Source organism: Acomys minous (genome assembly GCF_964271855.1).
Source record: "Acomys minous genome assembly, chromosome: 8".
Classification (NCBI taxonomy): Eukaryota; Metazoa; Chordata; class Mammalia; order Rodentia; family Muridae; genus Acomys; species Acomys minous.
In genome coordinates, this window is record NC_140489.1 from 73,198,600 (window position 1) to 73,221,894 (window position 23,295).

General features: G+C 40.2%; 1 protein-coding gene across 1 annotated transcript in view; it reads left to right on the forward strand.

The window, feature by feature from the left end:
- SCIN (scinderin) overlaps window positions 1-23,295 on the forward strand; it is a 105,419-nt gene continuing 82,124 nt past the window's right edge. Inside the window, exon 1 of the mRNA XM_084793375.1 lies at window positions 1-160. Coding sequence (XP_084649501.1) covers window positions 154-160 — 7 coding nt within the window. The 5' untranslated portion in view covers window positions 1-153. The remainder of the gene's footprint in view (window positions 161-23,295) is intronic.

Genomic DNA, 23,295 nt, shown 5'->3' on the forward strand with positions numbered 1-23,295 from the left:
TTGCACTTTGCAGCTGTGAATGAGTGCCTGTGGAAGTTTTACTTTCCGTTGCTGTGCAGAGCTCAGGAGGTGCTCCAGGCTGAAGTTAACTAAGAAGAGGAAGACAAGGGGAAAAAAAACCCAACTTAGTGTTTTTGACCACTCAGCCTCTCTATGGCAGGTACTGTAATTTAATGTCCAAGTCCTTTGGAGAAAAAGAGGTCTGTATATCACATCCTGTCTCTTAAAGGCTGGCTACACTGCTGCATGGAGAGGGGGTAATTATTGGGTGTACATACAAGGTTTTTATTTACAAACTAGAGGACAGTGTGGCAGCCAGAGTTGAAGCTGCTCAGAATCAAAAGGGTACTTGCCTAGCGGGGTATTATCCCACAATAAGGGGTGGGAAGGCTTCATTTATAGCACAGACAATGTTGCTAAAAACATGTTAGTTTGAGAGCTGGAGGAAGGTGACGACAGGTAGTTTGTAATAGTGTTTATTTCTAAGGAAAACAACAAACAAACCAAGAGTGACATGCCGGAGCACTTTGTACACACAAAGTGCCACAGGGCCTGGAACAAACTCTCCTTGCTGTATTTATGGCATGTTGAAGTCAATAGCTGAATCTTTTTTTGTTTGTATTTTTCCTAATATAGTAGTCTGAGCCTCTCAAATACATTAAGAAGGAGAAGACATCTAAGAATAAGACATTAAATGTCTACCCTGACGATCATGAGGCTGAGGCATCAATCACAGTTTCAAGGGGCTGGAAAGCTCCCCTTTTAGCGATGGAACTGTTTTCTAAAAGGCTGTTTTGAAAGGCTGTTGAAAATGAAACCAATGACTTGACACCGCTGTTCTGTTTCTGATCAAGGCTTGATAATCATTTCATGGAGGAGGAAAGGAGAGGTCAGACTGGGTTTTCTGATTTTCTTCGGGATTTATTCCCTGGGAAAACTAGCCAAAATAAGGTCAGTCGGGTCTTACTACCTCTGAGCAGAAGCAGCACTCTCTGGAAAGACGAGGGAAAGAATCCTACCACTTAACAAAGGGTTCTCTGCGCTGCTCAGGCTCCCTGGAGTGTTAACAGGTGATCCACGGAAAAGGGCTATATTCTTTTCAAAAGCAATGCTATAGTAATGTAGCAAACATTGGTTTCAGTACATTTCTATGGTGAACTTACTCAGGAAATGTGACTGGAGAGATTGGAATATCCTGGACTTAGTCCTTGGCCTCATTCTTTTTTTTTTAAACTTTATTTTATTAATTTATTCATATTATATCTCAATAGTTATCCCATCCCTTGTATCCTCCCATTCCTCCCTCCCTCCCATTTTCCCCTTACTCCCCTCCCCTATGACTGTGCCTGAGGGGGACATATGCTCATAGAGTGTCAAGTCTCTTCTTGGTAGCTGCTATCCTTCCTCTGAGTGCCACCAGGCCTCCCCATCCAGGAGATGTGGTTAAATATGAGGTACCAGAGTACGTGTGAAAGTCAGTCCCCACTCTCCACTCAACTGTAGAGAATGTCCTGTCCATTGGCTAGATCTGGGTAGGGGTTTGAAGTTTACTGCATGTATTGTCCTTGGCTGGTGCCATAGTTTGAGCAGGACCCCTGGGCCCAAATCTGCCTGTCATAATGTTCTCTTGGCCTCATTCTTTCTCATCTCCACACGTGTCTGAGGCAACCCCACCCATTCTTACTGCTGTCTGGGCTGTCTCCTGGCTTATAATTTCCTACGTACACACTTCACCCTGATATTTCTCCTATACCCAGGAGAAAACCCAGAACTCTTGCCCATGATAACCTATTTTGCAGGTCTCTACCCACTCCAATAATCCTTAGCTCCCTATAGTCAGTACTCACCCCTTCCCTCACGCTCAGCCCTCTCACGGGCTTCTCGTCTCTGCGCTTGTCTTCTTCCACAAGCTCAGGCAAAAGCAAAAATAGTGCGGTGCCAACCTTGTTTGCTTTACTATCCCCTGCCCCATAAGCTCTTGCCTCACATGCCTAAACACTTTTCAAAGCCTCTAGTAGACATACTGGCCTAAATCCCAGTCTCTTTTGTTTGAATTTTTGAAGTGGGGTCCCATCTGGAGGTCCCCTGGAGACCCAGGCCCAGCCCAGTCTAGTCACAAAACAGCGATGGTTGTTTCGTTCTGTTGAAATGCAGTTCCCGTCATGTTACTCATTTCCCTGAAACCTCTCAGTGTCTGCATCATATGTGAACGTCTTTCAGTGGTCCACTGTCCTTTGGGCAGGTCATTTCTCTGCGCTCACATCCACTTCCTCAGGTCACTCCATCTTCTTTCTAACAGAGGTACTTCATGAACTCAGAGAGTTTTGTCCTATGCTCTCTATGGTGTCCCAGCATCAAATAAAGCGTCAAATGCTCGAGAAATGACTGCATTTGAAAAGCTGAGTGTCATATAGAGAGCAAAGGTGCCCATGAAGAGCAAATGGCTTCTCAAGGTAGAGAATACTTTAGAATTTTAGGATTTCTCCTGTTCTCCTTCTCTTTTTCCTCCTCCTCTTCCTTCCTTCACTTCCTCCTCTTCCTCCTTTTTCTCCTTCACTTCTGCTTCCGCTTCCACCTTCTCCTCCTTCACTTCCTCCTTCACTTCCTCCTTCTCCTTCTTCTCCCTCCTTCACTTCCTCCTTCTCCTTCTTCTCCCTCCTTCACTTCCTCCTCCTCTTTCCGCTTACAACTTGAGCTCCTTTTCCCCCCCAAAAGCAGGTAGTTGTCGAATTTTAAATCTCTTGTGTTGACTTCTTGGTCTCTAAATAGCCGTGTAGGGTCAGCTGGAGAGAGTGACTTGAGAACATGGACATCCTACTGGATGAGACAGGCAGCTTTTCCAGAAAATTTTGGCAGAAGCACCTTTAAAAAATAGGTGCACAATAGTACTGATTTGGACTTCCTAAAGCTATTCATGACAAAGAAAGTGAAGCAATGAGGGAAGTGACCCACGTTTACATTAACTTGAGCAACCATGGTGACCTAAGGATGACCTGGACTCATACGCACTGTCAGACAATTGAGTTTTCCACAAGCCTTCTGCTTGGCAGCTTGTAGTTCCCTTTGTGACAGTTCTGAGAAAGTAAAAACCTTGAGCATGTTGTTTTTTTTTTGACATGGACCACCTAAACAGTGATTTCATTGTCAAGGTTATGTGGGAATTATCAAGCACTTCTTTTAAAGAGAGAAAAGAGACCCATGGCTTACAAGGCTGGTGTCAGCCAGATACAGGTTAATTCAAAAGAAATAATTTCTCAACCAGACAATGGCAGTTCTTCGGGGTTTTGGCAAAGTTTTCAGGATCCTTTAAGTACACAGCTGCAGACTGTATTTTGTTTCTGTTTGCATAAAAAATATGGAAAATTCAAAACAATTATTGTGCCAAACATACATATTCATTGCTATTTATTATAAATTAGATATGAACATCATTCTGGAGTAAGAATAACTAATTTTTAGTGAGTCCTTTCTGTAAATATTATAGCTATTTGTTTCATTATGTGTAATGTAACTTATACTATACATATGCATATTTTATACACACATTATATGATGAAATTATATATTATCATATATATTAATCATCATATAGAAGTATGTGTGTTAAGGAAGTTATTAATTTTCCAGTGGCCACAGAGCTGTATAAAGAGGATGGTTGTGATGAAATCAAGGTAGAATTAATTTTCTCTTATTGCAGTGTCTGGCTTGTGAACTACTGACTTTCCTTGCTTTGCCTTCAGAGCAGGCAAAGGCAAGAAACAGGGTCCAAGGAGTCTTTTCATCCCAACTTCTGCCACTGAAAACCAAACTTTACTAAAATCTACCTCCCTAACCAGGTACTAGACATACATGTTCATATGTCTACAGATTGTGATGCAGAGAGTAAAAGGTATATTATTTTAAAATTGAAGGGTGTCCTTTCTATGGTTTTGGAAAAATTAAAATATAATTGCTCTTTTCTTAATGACTACAAATTATTGTATTTCATGATTGGATACAAATATTAAACTATTTTTAAGCAAAATTAAAATATTCAGATTTCAAGTGACTTGCCTGTCATTGAGATGGTACTATAAGCCTTTTATTTTATTTGGTTTTGTTTTCTTCTTCAACTTCATGAACAAAAATTCTCATTTTTTTATTTGTGATGCTGGAGTATCTTGGTAGCTAATTTCTCTACCACTGGACCTTCATTTATGGAAATTTTAAGCCTCTTAAAGATAGGCAATTTTTTTTGTAGAAAAAATCTAGCATTAATAATCTTATGAGGAAATATTAGAGGCTGTTTTACTTAGATTGAGAATATTCAATGGTCATTTAAATAATGCTAAAGAAGACAAGCTCCTGGAAGACCTGAAGATGCCACCCTTCTCTAAAGACTAGGATTATTATTTTACTCTACTTATTCTATGTGATCATGGAAAGAGGCTGAAGAAGTACAGTGTCATACTTAAAGCCTGAAGGGAGAGGCCTCCTGAATTATTTTAATTAATATATTAACATTCTCTTACTGATTTTTTATCCACTAAAATGTTTAAATTATCATGAAATGTCATAACCAGTAGTGTAAATAGATATTATAACATAGGAGAGGCTCTCTAAAATGAGTTGATCATTAGTCTAAATATGTCAAAACGATTAGCTGATTATAGGCATTTTGTGCAGTTGTTCTTTGAGCTATCTTTTAAAAAACCTAGGAAACGGAGTCAGCATAGATGTCCATCAATCAACAAATGGATAATGATAATATAGTCATATGCACAATGGGATTCATTCAGCTGTAAAGAAAATTTAAATTATGAAAATTTCAGGAAAAGTGAGGTAACCCAGACCTAAAAAGATAATTCTAACATGCCTTTTCTTTTTCATTCTCTGTGTCTGTCTGTGTCTGTCTGTCTGTCTGTCTGTCTGTCTGTCTGTCTGTCTCCCCCCCCCCCACTTTGACCTTCCCCTCTGATGTTCTGAGACAGGTTCCATCTCTGGTGCCTCTGGCCTAGAACCCACTATATAGACCAAGCTAGCTCTGAAATCATGGAGATTTGCCTGTTTCTGGCTCCCAACTGCTGAGATTAAAGGCATGTGCCAGCACACCCAGCTCTCACGTGTTTTCTTTCATCTGTATACTCTAGACTTGAATCTAAAAAGTACTCTATTTGCTTAATTTGGGATGTCTGTAAAGATCTGAAAGTAAGGATGGGGTCATGGTGGCAGTGGGGAGGCCTTAAGGGGAGGTGGGACTGATAGAACATGAAAATAGAGGATGGAAATACTGGAGGTGACAAAGATTAGATAGGAATGAGGTGGGGGTAGGGAAGAAGAGGAGTGTTAGGGGGAAGTAACCAAAACTAAAGAAGTCATATGAAAATCTACTATTTTATATGCTAATTCATAAGTCAAAAGAGTTTGAATCAAGGTATCCTCCAGTGCCAGATGGGGGATACTGCTGTTGTGGTTTGAATGAAAATGACCCCAATAGAGACACAGGGAGAGGCATTATTGGGAGTGTGGCCTGATTGGAGTGGGTGGGGCTTTGCTGGAGGAAGTGTGTAACTGGAGATGGGCTTTGAGGTTTCAGAAGGCCAAGCCAGGCCCAGTGTCACTTTCTCTTCCGGATGCCCACAGATCCAGATGTAGAACTTTCAGCTCCTCTCTGGCACCATGTCTGTTTGCATGCCACCGTGCTCTGGCCATGATGCTAATGGACTAAATCTCTGAACTATAAGCCAGCCACAGTTAAGTGTTTTCCTTTGTAAGAAATGCTGTGGTCATAGTGTGTCTTCACAGCAATACAACCCTAACTAAGATAACATCACTACGAGTTTTTGGCCGGGAAGGCCCCAGAGGTCTCCAAAGCTATACCGTTTATTGTCATTCTCCTTTGTAAGGCTCCGTTGGTGAAGACGCCACACACTTTGGTTGTAGAAAACAAAGAAACCATGATAGAACTGAATGAACTACCAGCTTTCTCTCTGTTTCCTAGCTTTCCTAGTGCTGGAAATTTCTGTGTAGGCAGCTTAAGGAGAAAAATCAGCAACTGTCTTTCTAAGCTTTGGATCTTGCATGTTACATTACACACTTGCAAGACAGGATATGCTTACGGTGCAACAGTGGCACAAATTTTATGGGAGATTACCAAGTGACTTCTGAATGGATCCACAGAGGGCTGCTAATGCTGGCCCAAGATAAGATCATTTAGCGCCTGGACATGCAACATTCCAACCTCTCCATGTCACTGCAGTTCAATTCAGTCTTTGCAGGCACAGCTTCTTTCCATGAATGCTTACTCACAAAATGTTGGTTCAGAATCGGGACCATGGGCTCCTGAAAATACATCTTACTGCACTGCCCTAAGCATATCCCATGGCACTTACAGTTTAATGATTTTTAAAACTACATAATGCTTTTAGTTTTTTATCCTTTTAATATGTAGTCAAGATCTTTCAACATTATAGAAGCAATAGGATTGTCAACCCTATCTGCAAATCACCAAGCATAATAATTATTATCACTTGGGAAATTCTATTTCACATGCCTTTTCATAATTTGTTTTTGGAAATCATGAAACTAAATAATCTTATTCACAAATATTTTTTACTCTGTCTCTAAATGAGAAGGAAAAGCTTGTATCCTTTTTACCCTTTTATTGCATGAGTATGCATATATCAATACTTCATTACCATTATTTAATTCAGTATTGAAATCACAATAAAAAGATGTAGGTGCAGAGAGGGAAAGCATATTAGGTCTCAGCTCTACACAATAATTACAGGCAACTAAGAAACTCTGAGAGTGGGAAAATGGACTTCCCCAGGGAAGAGCACATCGAACGGTTACTCAATACCTAATGGCTGTCCCCCAAAACATATACCTATAAGTAACATTGTACAGAGTGATCAGGCTGTATTCATTTATTAAACTCTCTCTCTCTCTCTCTATGTGTGTGTGTATATATATATATATATATATATATATATATATATATATATATATTGCATACATATAAACATATGTTAACAAGGAAAAAGTGACCATGATATGGGACAGGGTTGTGCACAAGAGGAGTTGAAGTGAAGCGAAGAGAAGGAAAGTGATGTAATTATATTATCATCTCAAAGGATTAAAAAAAATATGAAAAAGACCCCAAGAAAAACATCAGTGCAAGAGGTTAGTGGTTGAGACCAGTGGCTGCAGCAAAGAGAGAAGAAATTGTGGGAACCCATGCCAAATTCTGCCAAGTCAGAAATCCTGTGCTTAGGCTGTATGCTGTGACCTTCGAGTTGCTGACCTTTGCCTCACGAGGTCTTGTGTTCCAAGCTATCCTTGGACTATTTACCTTTGAAAGAAGTAGAGAAGTCTCAACTTGGAACCACCCAGAGGATCTAGGAAGTTCTTACAAGGAACTACTCAGAGAACTAGGAAGTTCTACAGGGAGCAATTTAGGCTATCGTATTCTTGCCCTGGGGCTAGGGTGAGTGAGATTAGACTAGATTCTATTGACCTTGCTCTATATATGTTCCTGTTAGTCAGCAATAAAGTGAATCTTGATCAGAAATTTCCTGACTTGATTTCTTGCATCTCTGTATCCTACTTTCAATCCCCACTCCCTCTTTCAGGTGAACCCTGATTCGATTTTTCCCATGGGCTGGGACCCGACAAGAAATGTTTTTCTTTGCTTGCGTGTACTCTAAACACCCAGCGAGCCATATCCTTTGTGTTGTGTACCTACCTCAAAAATATACCTCACAGCTTGCTAGAATATTTGTTGCTGCACAAAATGTCCCAAATCCATGCTATGTGAAGCATGCTATTCTTAACACTCATTTGAATGTTTTCACGACAGCTTTTAGGCTATAAAAAAAAAAAAAATCTAAATCATAAATACAAGTATTTCTCTGAACATTTCTAAGCTAGATAGTAATAAAATAGTCAATGAGTAACTCAGGTGTCACAGTCCATGTGAAACATTTCCGGAATTTAAAAAAAAAAAAAGTCACCAAAGTTAATAATATACAGTAACAGAACACAAACCACTACCTTTACCTCCAATAATTCTCAAAAAATTCCCAACTTCCTCTAAATTCCTAAGTAGTTTTTTTTAAATGGCAACTGTAAAATTTGCACACAGGTAGAAAATCATTTAAAAATCTGCTGTTTACATCTAGAAGTAAAATGTAAAAGTGTTTGTTTGTTTGTTTTTTGAGATAGAGTCTTATGATGTAGCCTTAGTCAGTCTGGAGCTTTCTACCCTTGAGCTTGGCCTTGTTAGCGCAGGGGTCACAGGTGTGTGCCACCTCACCTGACATGCTTTAAAACTTTACTCATGTTTTGTGTTGTGTTATGATTCTGAATCTCAGGTGCACAGAACTGAATTGGTGGTATTCTTTGGTTTCTGGCTTTTTATTATTGTTATTTATTTTTCATCCTGAGGATTAAACCTAGGCCTTTATGTATGCTAGTCAAGTACTCTATTAGATATCTTTTTACTTTTTATGTTGAGGCAGGGTCTCTCTAAATTGCACTGGCTGGCCTTGAACTCACTCTGTAGCCTAGACTAGCCTTGAACTTTTGATCTTCCTTCCTCGGTGTTATAAGCCCCTGAGTTTACAGGTCTGAGCCATCAGTCCTGATGTTTTAGCATGACTCCCACTTATTATTGACCTATGCTCGTTCCTGCTCTTAAGTTTTATTGCATAGCTACTTCATTTGCTCCTCCATTTTCTTTCTTTCTTTCTTTCTTTCTTTCTTTCTTTCTTTCTTTCTTTCTTTCTTCCTTCCTTCCTTCCTTCCTTCCTCTTGCTTGCTTTTCTTTTTATTTTCTTTCTTTGTCTCTGTTTCTTTCTTTCCTTTTTTTTAGACAGGTTTCTCTGTGTAGCCTTGGCTGTCCTGCACTCACTTTGTAGAACAGGCTGGCCTCGAACTCACAGAGATCCTCTTGCCTCTGCCTCCATGAGTGCTGGGATTATAGGTGTGCACCCCTGCGCCCAGCTTGCTCCTCCATTTTCATTCTCCTTTCTATTCTTCCCAAGTACCCACTCACATTCAGTTTATGTATACTCTTCCACATTACATTTCAAACGTTTTACAATATTTGCAAACATGCTAATCAACGACGTTAATTTTTACTAATATACGCATGCTTTTTTATTGCTCTATTTTATTTGGCTTTATAATTTTGAAATCTGCCCATAGCATTCTTGCCTCCGACTCTGCTGTCTTTCTTCTCACAAGCATCCATCTCCTACACTGTAATTATACATGTCCTTATTCTCCTTATTCAACTTCCTCTTTGTTTGTCTGTCTTTGGGGGACAAGTTCTCATGCAGCTTTGAGTTGGACTCAAGCTCACTATGTAATTGAAGATCACCTTGAACTTCAGATCCTGCTGCTACTCCTCCCAATTTCCAGAATTAGGTCTGTACCCCACCCCATGGCTTTGAAGTGTTGGGGGGTGAACACAGGCTATTATGCATGCTAGGCAAGCATTCCACCAACTGACCTGCACCCCAGCTCTGCTTTCCATTCCTTTCTATCACGTATATGGTCTGGCAAGTATCGTCGTTCATGCCTCCTGATGAGGAGCATCTGGGAAGCACTCCGAGACCAACAGACTACAGGAGTGCAAGTCTTAATTAAAGTATTCGTATATACCTGCACTTTTCACTAAATATCATCAGACTACTTAAAAACTGTCCCCATCGTGTCAGATCTGCCCACAGGTCTCTCCTTTGCGCACATGCTGACTGAGGCTCTGATGTTCTAGAACTGGAATCTTTCTGGTTGTAAACAAACTGACAGCTTTAAAATAGTGTCACAGATGCAGGACAATCACATCAGTTGTTACTCTTGGGGCCTGGGCTTAGGCAGTCTGTGTGGATTCAGGTTCCATGTCTACATCTAGGGTTTGTGCAACCCAGTTCCTGTTTTGTAGTCTGTAACACAGACAGGTGCACAAGTCAGAGCTGTGGTGAGTAAGGATCAGAAATGCATTTAAAAGGGCTTAGAATGAGCCTGCTAGTATCAAGCACATGGATACTGCCTGTCCTGGCCTTTCTTTCTTTCTTTCTTTCTTTTTTTATTGTTATAGAGTTTATTAAATGAGCATGGGGGAAGAAGGAAAGGGGGCAGGGGCATCCCAGAGAGAGAGAAAGTAAAGAAGTAAAGAAGGGGGAAGAGGGAGAGAAAGAGTGGGGGGAGGGAGGGAGGGAGAGGGAGAGAGAGAGGAAGAGGGAGAGGGAGAGGGAGCTGGTCTTTTTTTCATTAATGACTACTTGTTTTTTTTGTTTGTTTGTTCATTTGGTTTGAGATAGGCTCTCATTATGTAGCCCTGGCTAACATGGAACTCTCTATGTAGACCTGGCCTCAAACTCACAGAGATCAATCTGCCTTTGCCTTCTGAGTGCTGGGATTAATGGCATGTATAATTATTTATTTATGTTTAATGTTCAATTATAAAGCATTTAAGAATTTTTTAAAATATGGAATACGATTTCCAGCTATATACTAATATGTGAACAAATACTTAGACAATAGCACATCTCAAAGGGGTAGATGATATCAACAATAAAAACTGATGTTCAATTAATTTTTAGTTTTTTGTGGAAAAATATGGGAGCATTGATAAACATTGATACCAAAACAAACAAACAAAAAAACCAACCAACCAAACAAACAAAAGTCAGAATGTGCCATATGAAAGGAAAACATACTCAGAAATGTATATAAAAAGTTACAAAGTAAGAATTTTATGTATGAAAAATACTAAGATTCATGTGAGAAATAGTGTTTTCAGAACACTGATGCTGGATCAGACCTGACAGGATTCATTCTTCCCAGCATGCTAAACACTGACATTCTGCATGCTCCAGGTTCCAGCCCCAGGTGCCTCAGTTGCTGTCACCCATCAGAACTGGACAGCTTCCAGGACAGTGTTGTAGAAAACATCTGATCCCAATTGGTCCAGCATTTCAGACTGTTCTCCACAGGACTCCTATTAAGCCTGGAATTTCTCAACATTTAGAAATGGGACCACAAATGCTATCCCTGGCTTGCTTAACCATTTCCCCAATTTTTTTTTTGGCCCCTTCAAAGGTATTGTTTGCCCTAAATAAGCCTGAAGAAACCTTAAGAGAACAATGTCCCATTTCCTGTAAGGGGGTTGGATAGGTTTCTCTTTGCTCTCTTGGTCTACAAATGCTTATTTTCATCAGGAAGTGGCTGTAAGTTATTATAGGTCTTATACAGAAAGAAAGCTAGGTTGGACTCAGGGACATCTCTCTTTTCTATTATCTTTCTTCATAGGTAAGGAGATAGGAGCCGAAAAGAAAGAAAACGGGATATAGAAATATTGAGGGGGGATAGAACAAAAGGTAGGTTATTTAATCTAGTCCTCAACTCAATGCCTTAATTGTTACTCACAAATAAGGTTATTTTTAATTCATTGGTATAGAATTTGGTATATTGATGCAAATCATGGTCATGTCAAAAACTATAATTTTATCACAAGAATATATATGTTAGGTCTAACAGATAGATATAATTCTATAGATATATAAGGTAAAATAATTAAATAAGCTCTTGAAAAGCCTCAGAGACCTACAGAATATGGCATTTAAAGATGTTTTTATTATTCTGAAGGTTCTTTGACAACAAGACAAGTTAACTCCAGCCTACCTCAAAGAAGATGATAAACATCAAAGAACCTCCTTATGTGGCAAACCAGCCACTGGGCAAAATGTCTTTATTTCTGCAACAGACAGAATTCGGCCTAAAAATGGGCAAGTTTAGATGCAGGCAGAATTGACAGCTGAACTCTGCCAGGACAGGGTAAGCAAGTCCTCAATAGCTCCTGCCTTGCAAATATATCTATCAGAGATATTGGACTAGAAGGCCGAAGATGATGCTCCAATGTTATAGAGTTGGGTGACTGTTCAGGCAGTAAACTGTCTCTGTCATTGTTTCATTTTGGAAGCTGCTAACCTGCACTCTGGATTTGCTCAGGTATTCAAGTTTTATTCCTTCTCAAGTCTCTGATGGGTTTGATGACCAGATAGTTTAGTCTTTCAATTAAGCTTAGTAGGTTAGGGGTTAAGGTGTTTTTAGATTAAGATAGATGTTTTAAGTTAATAGAGATGAGATATGATAGATACTGATTTTCATTCAGTAATTTAGACCCAACAAGATAGGAAAAATGCTTTCTTCAAGTTTGCCAAATACAAATAGCCAAATCACTATGAATGTAACATTTATATAACTCCTGATTTTCTCATGGTTCTTCCTGCTGTATGTAGTTTATTTTATTCGTGTGTAATAATATAAATGTATATGTTTACAAAGAAACATAATAAAAACACTAAAAAAAGAAAAACACTAAGCTTCAATTTAGTATCTGCATATAGATTACTAAACAAGGAATACTGAGAAATGTGATTATCAATTCGGACAAAGATTAAATTTCTATATTATATGATAGCACAAATATATTTCAAATGGGGCAAGACTCCAAAAAGGAAAAAAGATCTACCATTTTTATAACAGAGCATATGGGGATGCTATATTTTTCTTTTTCTTTTTTTTTCTAATTTATTATAATTTATTCAGATTACATCCGGAATGTTATTCCTTTGCTTGTATCTTCCCGTTCCCACACTCCCCCCCCCCCCCGTCCCTATTCCCTCCCTGATCTCTGACAGAAGGGGACCTCCTCCCCCCACTATATGTTCACAGCATATCGGGTCTCATCTGGATAGCCTGGTTCCCTTCTTCTGTGTGTCCACTGGGCCTCCCACCAAGGGAAAGTGATCAGATCGTGGGTGGTACATTTAGACAACGAAATACTACTCAGCTGTTAAAAACAAGGAAATATTGAAATTTGAAGGCAAATGGATGGAACTATAAATGATCATCCTGAGTAAGGTAACTCAGATCCAGAAACACACACATGGCATATACTCACTTATAAGTGGGTATTAGCCCATATAGATGTCCTCTGAGAGACTTCACCTAGCGGGGGATTGGAATAGATGGTGGGACTCACTGCTGGATTGTGTTCCAGAGCTACACAGAAATGTTCACCCCTGAGAGCAACCTGATCTGGAGGAAACACCTAGTGCAATGTATTAGAAATACCCAAGCTGAGATCATCCAAGATGGCGTTGATTGCACACTGTGTCTGATCCGCGGAACAGCAGTGACTGCACAGTCACCAAAGGACCATACTGAGAGCTCCAAAACACAGTGCTGGTGTTTTCCAGAAAGAAAGTCATGTGGATCATCCATGCCCTCCCTCTGCAGGACCATGGGAACATGTTCAGGCCTCACAGACCTGCTCTCAGGGTCGGGGCCATGTTCAGTGCTGAGAGCTGGATTCTGCAGAGGTGGATACTGGGTGAAGCACAAGGTTGGGGCCCAATATGGATGGAGCATGGGAGGGAACCAGAGACTTGGGAGGTGCGAATCAACAGTGCCACAAGTTCCCTGGGACAAGAAGCTGAGCTGGGCCAACATCAATGATTTCTGTGAGCTACTCAACGAAGACTTTGAGAGACTTCCACTTGCCACCTGCTTGATGGCCCACAAAATCCAGTACCTACAGGAGTAGGAGGCCATCCAGGCCTTGACAGCCAGCAACAATCTGGCAAATTGAACAGAAGCAGGAGAGCTGGCCCTGAGGACATGGAAGCAGGAGAGCTGACCCCGAGACACAAGAACACATGCCCTTAGGACATGGAAACAGGTGAGTCAGTCCTGGGGACATGGGAGCCTGAGAACTGGCCCTGCCTTGAGGACACAGGAGCAGGAGAGCTGTTCCTGTCCTGAGGACATGGAAGTGGGAGAATGAGCTCCATTCTGAGGACATGGGAGCAGGAGAGCCTGCCCTGATGGAGAACACAGGAGCAGGAGAGCTGGCCCTGCCCTGAGGACATGGGAGTGGGCCCTGATGCAGGGCTCTGAGTGAATCTCACCCCAACATCTATCCCATGTATAATGTGCTGGAACACATGAAGGGGCTGGACCTGCAGATTCAAAGATTAAGAATCTCCTTGACACACAGCAACAACGAGATATCCAACAACAATTCCAGTGAGGATCCAGTGACAATAGTATAGGCCTCCAACCAGATCCATGACTCGTAGCAATGAACATTTGAAAGTAAACATATGTGGACAAAGGGCTATACTGTGTGATACACTACAGATTCTGTGACAAGAATTTTTTGTTTGTCTGTTTGTTTTGTTTTACTGGGGGGAGGAGAGGGATTTTGGTGCATGACGTGTAAATCATAGACATTCAACAATAAAAGTAAAAAAAATTGGTTAGGGGATTGATAAAAATATGATTATAAAAATAACTCTGTTCTGTCATGGTTTACCAATGATGACTAAACTTATGACCAAGGAAAGGTTAAAACACATGTCCGGGGACAAAAATGATCTGATCTACGTTTTAGAACAACATGCAACTATCCCTGCCAACTGAATTCTGTATAAATAAAAATAAAACACTCTGATTATGAGTCAGTCAGGATGTAAAACTCCTCCTGAGGCAGGATGAAAAATGAGAGTCACTGGCTCATGAGATCTATTCAGGCTAACAAAGACAGATTTAAAGATATATTTAACCTCCTTGTTTTCACTAGCCATATTGAGAAATAACTATTATTATTATTATTTTTAATAAACTGGGTCATACAGGGAACTGCTTTGTTCTGTAGTGATATGTCATGTGGGGGTCAGGAAAGTTCCCAGTCTCTGTGTTTAGATATCTTGATGCTGAAGGAGCTTCACTTCAATGGCTGTCATTTTATTATGGACTGTTAAATATAATTGGGATATGCAGATTGTCGTTTGCCTCTTAAGTGATTATAGTCTTTATTATATCCTTGACTGTGCTTGGAGTCATGATTGATTGCCAGGGAAGGCTTTATTTCACCTCCTATATTAATTTCAAAGTTAAACAAAGGTAAATAACTAAATTGTTGCATATTGTTAAGGATAATATGAGATGCAAGTTGATGGTCAGTCATATCAGGCAATCAATTGCTTGACAATTAACACAGAGGCAGGAAAGACTATTTTCAAGCAATTGACATAAAAATGTTAATGGCAAATGCTAGACTGCCACCCGTCCCTTTCAATAGAAATTAAAGGAGATATTAAAGATTATATTTGCTTTCATGTTGATATTGGGGCTTCATATACTCAGGCCATACCTGAAAAGAAAAAAATAGAGCAACAAAATCCTTAAAAAAAAATCTCTCTTCTAAGGGCAAAGCTCATAAAATCTTGGGTGAAAGGTGTGACTACAAAATTGTTGTTTCTTGCTATGTTGTCTCTGTTAAATGCACCCATTATTGCTATAACATATTGGACTTATGTGCCTGATCTTCCTTGGCTTCACTTTGTTAACTGAAAAAAAAGAGAATAATATTCATATTTATAACAAGAAATTTTAGAACTTGGATGCCACTGTTTATGTTTATATTAGGCAAAGATGGTTACATAACAATTTGACTATTGATATTCAGGCCTTGCATGATAAAAAATTAACTCTTGTAATATATAAAAATACAGAGGCCAACCAACAAATCTAATCTAAAGAGATTTATTGTATGGAGATGGAGAAAAAATAGACAATGGGAGAGCCTAAATGGAGAGAGAGAGAGAGAGAGAGAGAGAGAGAGAGAGAGAGAGAGAGAGAGGGAGGGAGACAGAGACAGAGACAAAGACAGAGACAGAGAGACAGAGAGATACAGATACAGAGGGAGGGAAGGAAGAATGAGAGAGAGAAACCCAGGAGAGAGCAGGAGAAAAGAGGGAGGGAGGGATGTGGCTTGCGTTACCGTCTCGCCAGCAAGAACGACACTGCACACACACACAGGATCCTTCTGCAGTAAAGCTTTAATGCATCTTGAGAGGGAGAGCATAAGCTTACAGCAAGTAAAATGGAGACCCCAAACAGCAGAAACCCATCCCTTATATAGGAAACTGTCCTCCGCTTAGGATGTGTCAGTCCCTGATTGGCTGTTGCTCATCGGGCGAGATGACGCCGCGGGAGAGGCAGAGCACAACAAGTGGAAAATCCCTTTGCACATGCGCAGATTAGTTGTTTATCAGCATGGGACACAGGATGTCAGCGCCATCTTGTAATGGCGAATGTGAGCGCGGCCTCTCACAGAGGGAGACAGAGACAGAGACAAAGACAGAGACAGAGGGAGGGAAGGAAGAATGAGAGAGAGAAACTCAGGAGAGAGCAGGAGAAAAGAAGGGTGCCCTATTCTCAAGGTGGGATGAATAGTTTTTGGATTTCCAACAGACTTTTATAGTCATTTTAGGAAGGTTGGTTGCAAGTTGCTAATGGTCTCGATCAGGGAGAAAACAATATGTAATTTATAACACATAACTAAAGACAGAGGTTTAACTCAGATATGCTAACCCTCAAGCTTGTCAAACATCTGCTGAATATGGCATTAAATATATTTAAGCTTTTTATGACAGAGACTTCCCAAATACTAGCAGTAATTCCCTAAGGTCTTCGAGAAGATTTGGACACAGTGACAGATGACTTCAACTCTGTTTTGTGGTGTTCTAACCACTGGGAAAGACTGCCCCCAATTCCTCACCAACTGTTATGGTCTAGCCTGAACTGTGGACAAACTAGATACTCGGGGAGTTATTGTTGGTCTTTCTTATGTTCCTTTTTTTTTTTTTCTTCACAGAAATAGCCTCTGGTCTTCTGTGCATGATGGCCAGACTGCCTCTGTTCACGGTGCCCACAGAAACCACTGGAGACAACCGTGTAGATGGTGGGCTGCCTGGTCATCTCTGTCATTCTGTGTGATACATAGATTCATCTAGGATATCTTTCTCAGGTCTTTGATCATACTGGTGGCTAACTAACAATAACTTGACAGCTAGAGGACAATTAATCCACTGTTAGTTCATTAGTCAATTCATTAGCTAGTTAAACCTACTAGGTACTAGATCTCTTATTTTAAAGGCAAGCAGATTTGCCTTACTCATAGGCGTTATGTTAAAAGGTAAAAGGATTTCAACTATTCCTTCATTTAAATGACTGCTCCCAATAATAAATGGCCCATGCCTCCTGGTGAATAACTGAATAGAAAAAACATAAAGTTTATGTAAGGTCTGAATAGATGAAAGCTTAAATGATAAGGATCTAACAGTTGTATTGGCTGGAGAAAGTAATTTGATAATATCGTAAAACTTAGCCACGTTCCTGCCTAGTATTTTCCCACTCAGGAGATATGAGCAGGAGGATGAATTGTTCAAAATCTTCCTTGGTCTCATAGTGAGTTTGAGACCAGCCTGGACGTCAAGAGATTTTGTCTCATAAAAGCCAAAAGACCCCTAAGCTTTTTTAAAATGTAGAAGTCGCATGCTTGTACGCAGTGCTGGGTAGGCTGAGGTAGGATGATTGAGAGCTTAAGGCCAGCAGGACCATGGCCAAAAGACCAAACAAAACAATTAAAAGCGATTTAGTCTAATAATTCTATTTTTAGAAGTCTACTTTATAGAAATACCACTGCGCATATTCCAAAAACAGCATGCATGGAAAGTTTTTCTTGAGATATTATTGAAGGAGATACGATTTGAGGCAGCTAGAAGTACACAAATAAAAAAATCGTGTAATATTATATCATATTGTATAATATTATGAAATACAAAGTCATCATTTTTAGGCAAGTAAATGTTTGCACACACACTTGAAAGGCTCTTTCATAATTAAGTGGCACTCATATCTTTTGTGTGTAATGGGAGCTATATGCCATCATGATTCAAATGCCTGTGGGTAGGTGTGGACATTCATGTCAACGTGAACCACACGTCTGTATTGAGAGCTATATTTGTTGTCCAGAACAATTTTAAGAACTTAGTTGCACACTCATTTAATTCCTGTAACAATCATATCACATGGTCCTCTCAGTTTAGATCTCAGAATGTGGAGTTTCAGAGTCACTTTCTGGCAGCTACACAGCTGGAACCAGCAAAGCAGGGACCAGGATAGCTGCTGCCAGAGCCTGTGCTGCATTCTCTACCAGAGAAAGATGGACAGACAGGTGGGACATGGGCATGGCTAAACCATCTCAAAACTTTATAAAGAGTGCATATCAATTTGTTAAGAAAGCCAGTCAATATTTTAATAATGCAATCTCTTAGAAATAGAGTTAAGTTGATCTATAAATAATCATGCAGTGATATATATATATGTATATGTATGAATGTTATATATATGTGTGTGTGTGTGTATATATATATATATACATATATATATATATATATATATATGTATGTATGTTAAAGATTCTCTGACAACAAGACAAATTAACTCCTGGCAACACCCAGCCTGCCTCAAAGAAGAAGATGAGCATCAAAGAACCTCCTTATGGAGTTGGCTTCAAATATGGCAAGCCAACCATGGGGCAAAATGTCCTCGTTTCTGCCACAGACAGAATTCGGCCTAAAAATGGGCAAGTTTAGATGTAGGCAGATTAGATGGCCAAACTCTGCCATGACAGGGTAAGCAAATCCTCAATAGTTCCTGCGTCACAAATACGTCTGTCAGAGATTTTAGGCTAGAAGGCCGAAGATGATGCTCCAACATTATAGAGAGTGTTGGGTGACTGTTCAGGCAGTAAACTGTCTCTGTCATTGTTTCATTTTGGAAGCTGCTAACCTGAACTCTGGATATACTCAGGTTTTTAAGTTTTATCCCTTCTCAAGTCTCTGATGAATATGAAGACTGGATAGTTTAGTCTTTCAATTAAGCTTAGTTGGTTAGGGGTTAAGATGTTTTTAGATCAAGATAGGTGTTTTAAGTTAATAGAGATGAGATATGATAGATATTAATCTCCATTTAGAAATTTAGACCCAACAAGATAGGAAAGATGTTTACTTCAAGTTTGCCAAATACAAATAGCCAAATCACTATGAATGTAACATTTATGTAACTCCTGATTGTCCCATGGTCCTTCCTGCTGTATGTAGTTTATTTTACTCATGTGTAATAATATAAATGTGTATGCTAAAAAAGAAACATAATAAGAAATATCTTCAACAAAAAAAAAAAAGAAAGGAAAGCATTATTTCAGCTCACAGCTCAGGGGTACAGCTCTCTGTGGCAGAAAGCAGGGTGGCAGGGGCTTGAGGCAATTGCCCAAATGGCTTCTGCAATCAGGAAGCAGAGGGGGTGAGTGCGGGTGCTCAGCTTGCTTTCTCCTTTTTATTCATCCAGAACCTCAGCCCATGGAATGATGGCACCCCTGTTTAGGATGGGTCTTTCCACGTCAATTAATGAAGTCTAGCCCTTCACACACATGCCCAGAAATTCCTCTCCTGTGTTATTCTGGATCCTGTCAATTTGACAGTATTAACTGCCACAGTGTGTAACTACTGTAGCAGTTAAAAGTGCCCAATAAGAATTGCACAGAAAGTCAAAGAAAAGTGTTTTCTCATCTATGGAAAATGACCATAGTGCCCCAGTAACCCAGACAGAGCTCCTGGCAAAGTATCCTGCCTTCTGTCATGAGTGTGGGGTGTCCAGGAAGGGTGGGTGAATGGCTTATTGACAACAGGAGAGAAACAGTGTAGACACAAAGGGACGAGGGTTCTCTTCAATAGACATTGAAGTACAGTGTTTCCTGAAGTATCTAAGACAAACCTGACCGCTTCCTGCCTTGTGGTTTCAGGGATATCTCAAAATACCAAAATGAGGGGAAGCAAAGAGTGAAAGAGTGACTGGATCATCCGTTGTACTGCTCAGCGTCGACTCACCTGAGGGCAGGCAGATGCAGGGGCAGGACGGAAAGGCTCTAAAGGAAGTGTGACCTCTGGCTAACACAAGTAGCCTCAAACAACAACCTTTGTCTTCATTTAGGTGAATCAATCCATTTCCAGGAAAATGGTTGTCTGGTCGTATTGGGCCTCCATTCTTGTCTTGTTTAAAAAAATGTTTAAAATTTTTATTTATTTATTTATATTTTTTATTTCTTATTTTTTCCATTCTTTTCTATATTCACACATTCCTGGCATTTAAATGTGGCTGACAGATTCCTTGAAACTCTGAAGTGGTTAAAGCCAGGGCTACAAACCAGACATAGCTAACTATGGTTAACTATGGTCGTTGGTGAAGAGACACAGCTGGAAAATCATACAAAAGAGAGCAAGATGCCGCCACAGCGCCAGGCAGCGTAAGCTCAGCTTTCTTTCCAACCATCTTTTCTCCAGTGACAAAAACTTGTGCTTAAAGGACAAAGATGAATATTTTAAATCATAAGTCTCTGTGATGATGAAGCTGGTCCTCAACCTGTATGATCATTACTAGCTTACTCTGTTACGTAAAGACCTCACAAGTCACCACAATGTCATCTCTCAGGACAAAATTTAGATGCAACCGCCAAGCAGTTATAATCTTCTGTGCTGTGTTGGTTTTAAAAACATCATCAGCACAAAAAGGTTGAACCAAATAGAAAGAAATTCTATTGATTCTCTTCATGATGCTGCTAAGGAATCAGAAGGGCTTATCACAACAGTGGACCTTCAGCACCAATAAACGTTCACCTTAGTCCTGAGCCATGAACTATGCCTCTGTAATACCAATAGTCTATTAATGTTAAAGACTCTTGTACCCGAGGGGCAGTGTTCAAGCCCTTTATTGAAGCTTAAAAACAAAACAAAGCAAAACATTATGATCATTTCTAGTTCAATCCATTTGAGTTTCACACGAACTCTGGTGCCCCATATTTGACCGCGTCCCCTGGATCGGGAGGCCTGGTGGCACTCAGAGGAAGGATAGCAGGCTATGAAGATGAGACTTGGCACCCTATGAGCATATACAAGGGGAGGAGGTCCCCCCCCAGTCACAGTTATGGGGGGGGGAGTAGAGGGAAAGCGGGAGGGAGGGAGGAATGGGAGGATACAAGGGATGGGATAACAGTTGAGATAATATTAAAATGGCTACGCCTGCTTGCTTCTTGTGACCATTTGCTTGGAATATTTTTTCCAACCTTTTATCCTGAGGTAATGCCTATCATTATGGGTGAGATGTATTTCTTGAATGCAGAAGAATGTTGGATCTTGTTTATGCACCCATTCAGTTAGTCTGTGTCTTTTTATTGGAGAATGGAGACCATTGGTGTTGAGAGATATTAATGACCAGTGACTGTTAAGAGTCTTAATTTTGATGTTGGTTCCAGTCGAGCGTTTGTGTGGTTGTGTTTTTGCCATGGTATAGTTATCTATTTCCTGAGTAGTTTTGGTTGTAGCTTGACCCTTTGGGATGGAGTTTTCCTTCTAGTAGCAGATCTAGCCAATGGTCAGAACATTCTCCACAGTAGAGTGGAGAGTGGGATATGACTTTCTCACATACTCTGGTGCCTCACCTTTGACCATGTCCCCTGGAGGGGGAGACCTGGTGGCACTCAGAGGAAGGACAGCAGGTTACCAAGAAGAGACTTGATACCCTATGAACATATACAGGGGGAGGTAATCCCCCTCAGGAACAGTCATAGGGGAGGGGAATAAGGGGAAAATGGGAGGGAGGGAAGAATGGGAGGATACAAGGGATGGGATGACCATTGAGATGTAACAAGAATAAATTAATAAAAAATAAATAAATAAATAAATAAATAAATAAATAAATTTAAAAAAGGCTAAAGTTTCAGAAAGGACTTTGAGCTTTTTTTAAAAAACAGACAAACAAACAAACAAACAAAACAGTTGAGACAAAGAATGGACCAACAATTAAGATGTAATATGAATAAACTAATAAACTATATTAAAACAAAACAAACACCCTACTAGAGCCAGAGAGATGGCTCAGCTGGCAAAGGTGCTTGCCGCCTGATGACACAAGCTCGACAAGGCGAATCTGATCCTGGAACCCAAGTAAAGGTGGAAGAAGAAAAGTGGCTCCACAAAATTGTCTCCTGACCTCCGCAGGCACACCATAGTTTCATGCCCTGCCCCCGAGCAACAACAGCAATAGCAATGATAATAATAATGAAAACCCAGAAGCTTGTAACCTGTGTCTCCTTGGGCTGCTGGATAATTCACCCCCACAGTACATTTCCACTTGAGTCTCCAAGCTTTGCAAAGGGCTTCTGCAAATTATTAACTGTGTTTATTGACTGTGCCCTTGGGGCTTGACATGCATAGTCGTTTATTCCCTGCAACGCTCAAGTCTTCTGACCCCAGGTTCTATGTTTATGCCTGCAAATGCTTTGGTACATAAAACAGGAATCATTATAGTTTAACAGAAGGGCCAGTAAAATAAATGTATTTTAACTGCACTCATTTTATAATTTATAATAAGAGTCATAAGTAAAATGTGTGAAGCGTCTCCCCTCAAGTGAACTTCCTGTCATTCGTGTGTGTTTGGTTTTAACAACTGTGGCTGCTCTACAGTGAATAGAAATATGGCGACTAGCTGGCATGGTGGCTCAGGCCTTTAATCCCAGCACTCAGGGAGGCAGAGGCAGGTGGATCGTTGTGAGTTCGAGGCCAGCCTGGTCTACAAAGTGAGTCCAGGACAGCCAAGGCTACACAACCAAACCAAAATCAAAACCAAAATCAACAAAAAACTCAACTACAAGAAAGAAAGAAGAAACTGGCAACTGTCCCCATACATCACATACCACGTGGAGCCTTATTGGTGTATTATAAAACTGTTAACAGAAAGGGAAGTCTGAGGGAACTTGGGCTCTCATTCTGAAGTGGTAACTACCAACATTTGCTCAAAAAATAGTTACTTTGTATTTTATAACTTAAAAGTAGCTATTAGTACATTTCTGAGATATAATAGGAGAAAAAAACAATTTTGGAAGAATACATAAATACGTAAGGAGAGACTAATGAATATACTTTCAGTAGTTAATTAGACTATTTCATGAGTAGATATGATGACATAAATATTGAGGCTTTATGTATGATTAAGAGAAGAATTATTAAATCTTTCAAGTCTTTCTTTTTCTGTGTTCGTTTCTGTCTGTGTGGCTGCATGCCACCTGTGTGCAGGTGCTCGTTGTCAGAAGAGGGCAACTTGTCTCTGGGAGCTGGAGTTACAAGCATTTGTGAACCAACCAGTGCAGGTACTGGAAACTGAACTTGGGTTAAGCAAGTTCTCTTAAGCACTGGGCCATCTCCCTAACCTCCTCTCTTAGGCCTTTTACAAAACAGACAAATCAAGAAGAAAACCTTTACATAGTCCGTGTGTGTGTGTGTGTGTGTGTGTGTGTGTGTGTGTGTGTGTTCCTGTTGCTGCTGACCTGTAAGAGAATAT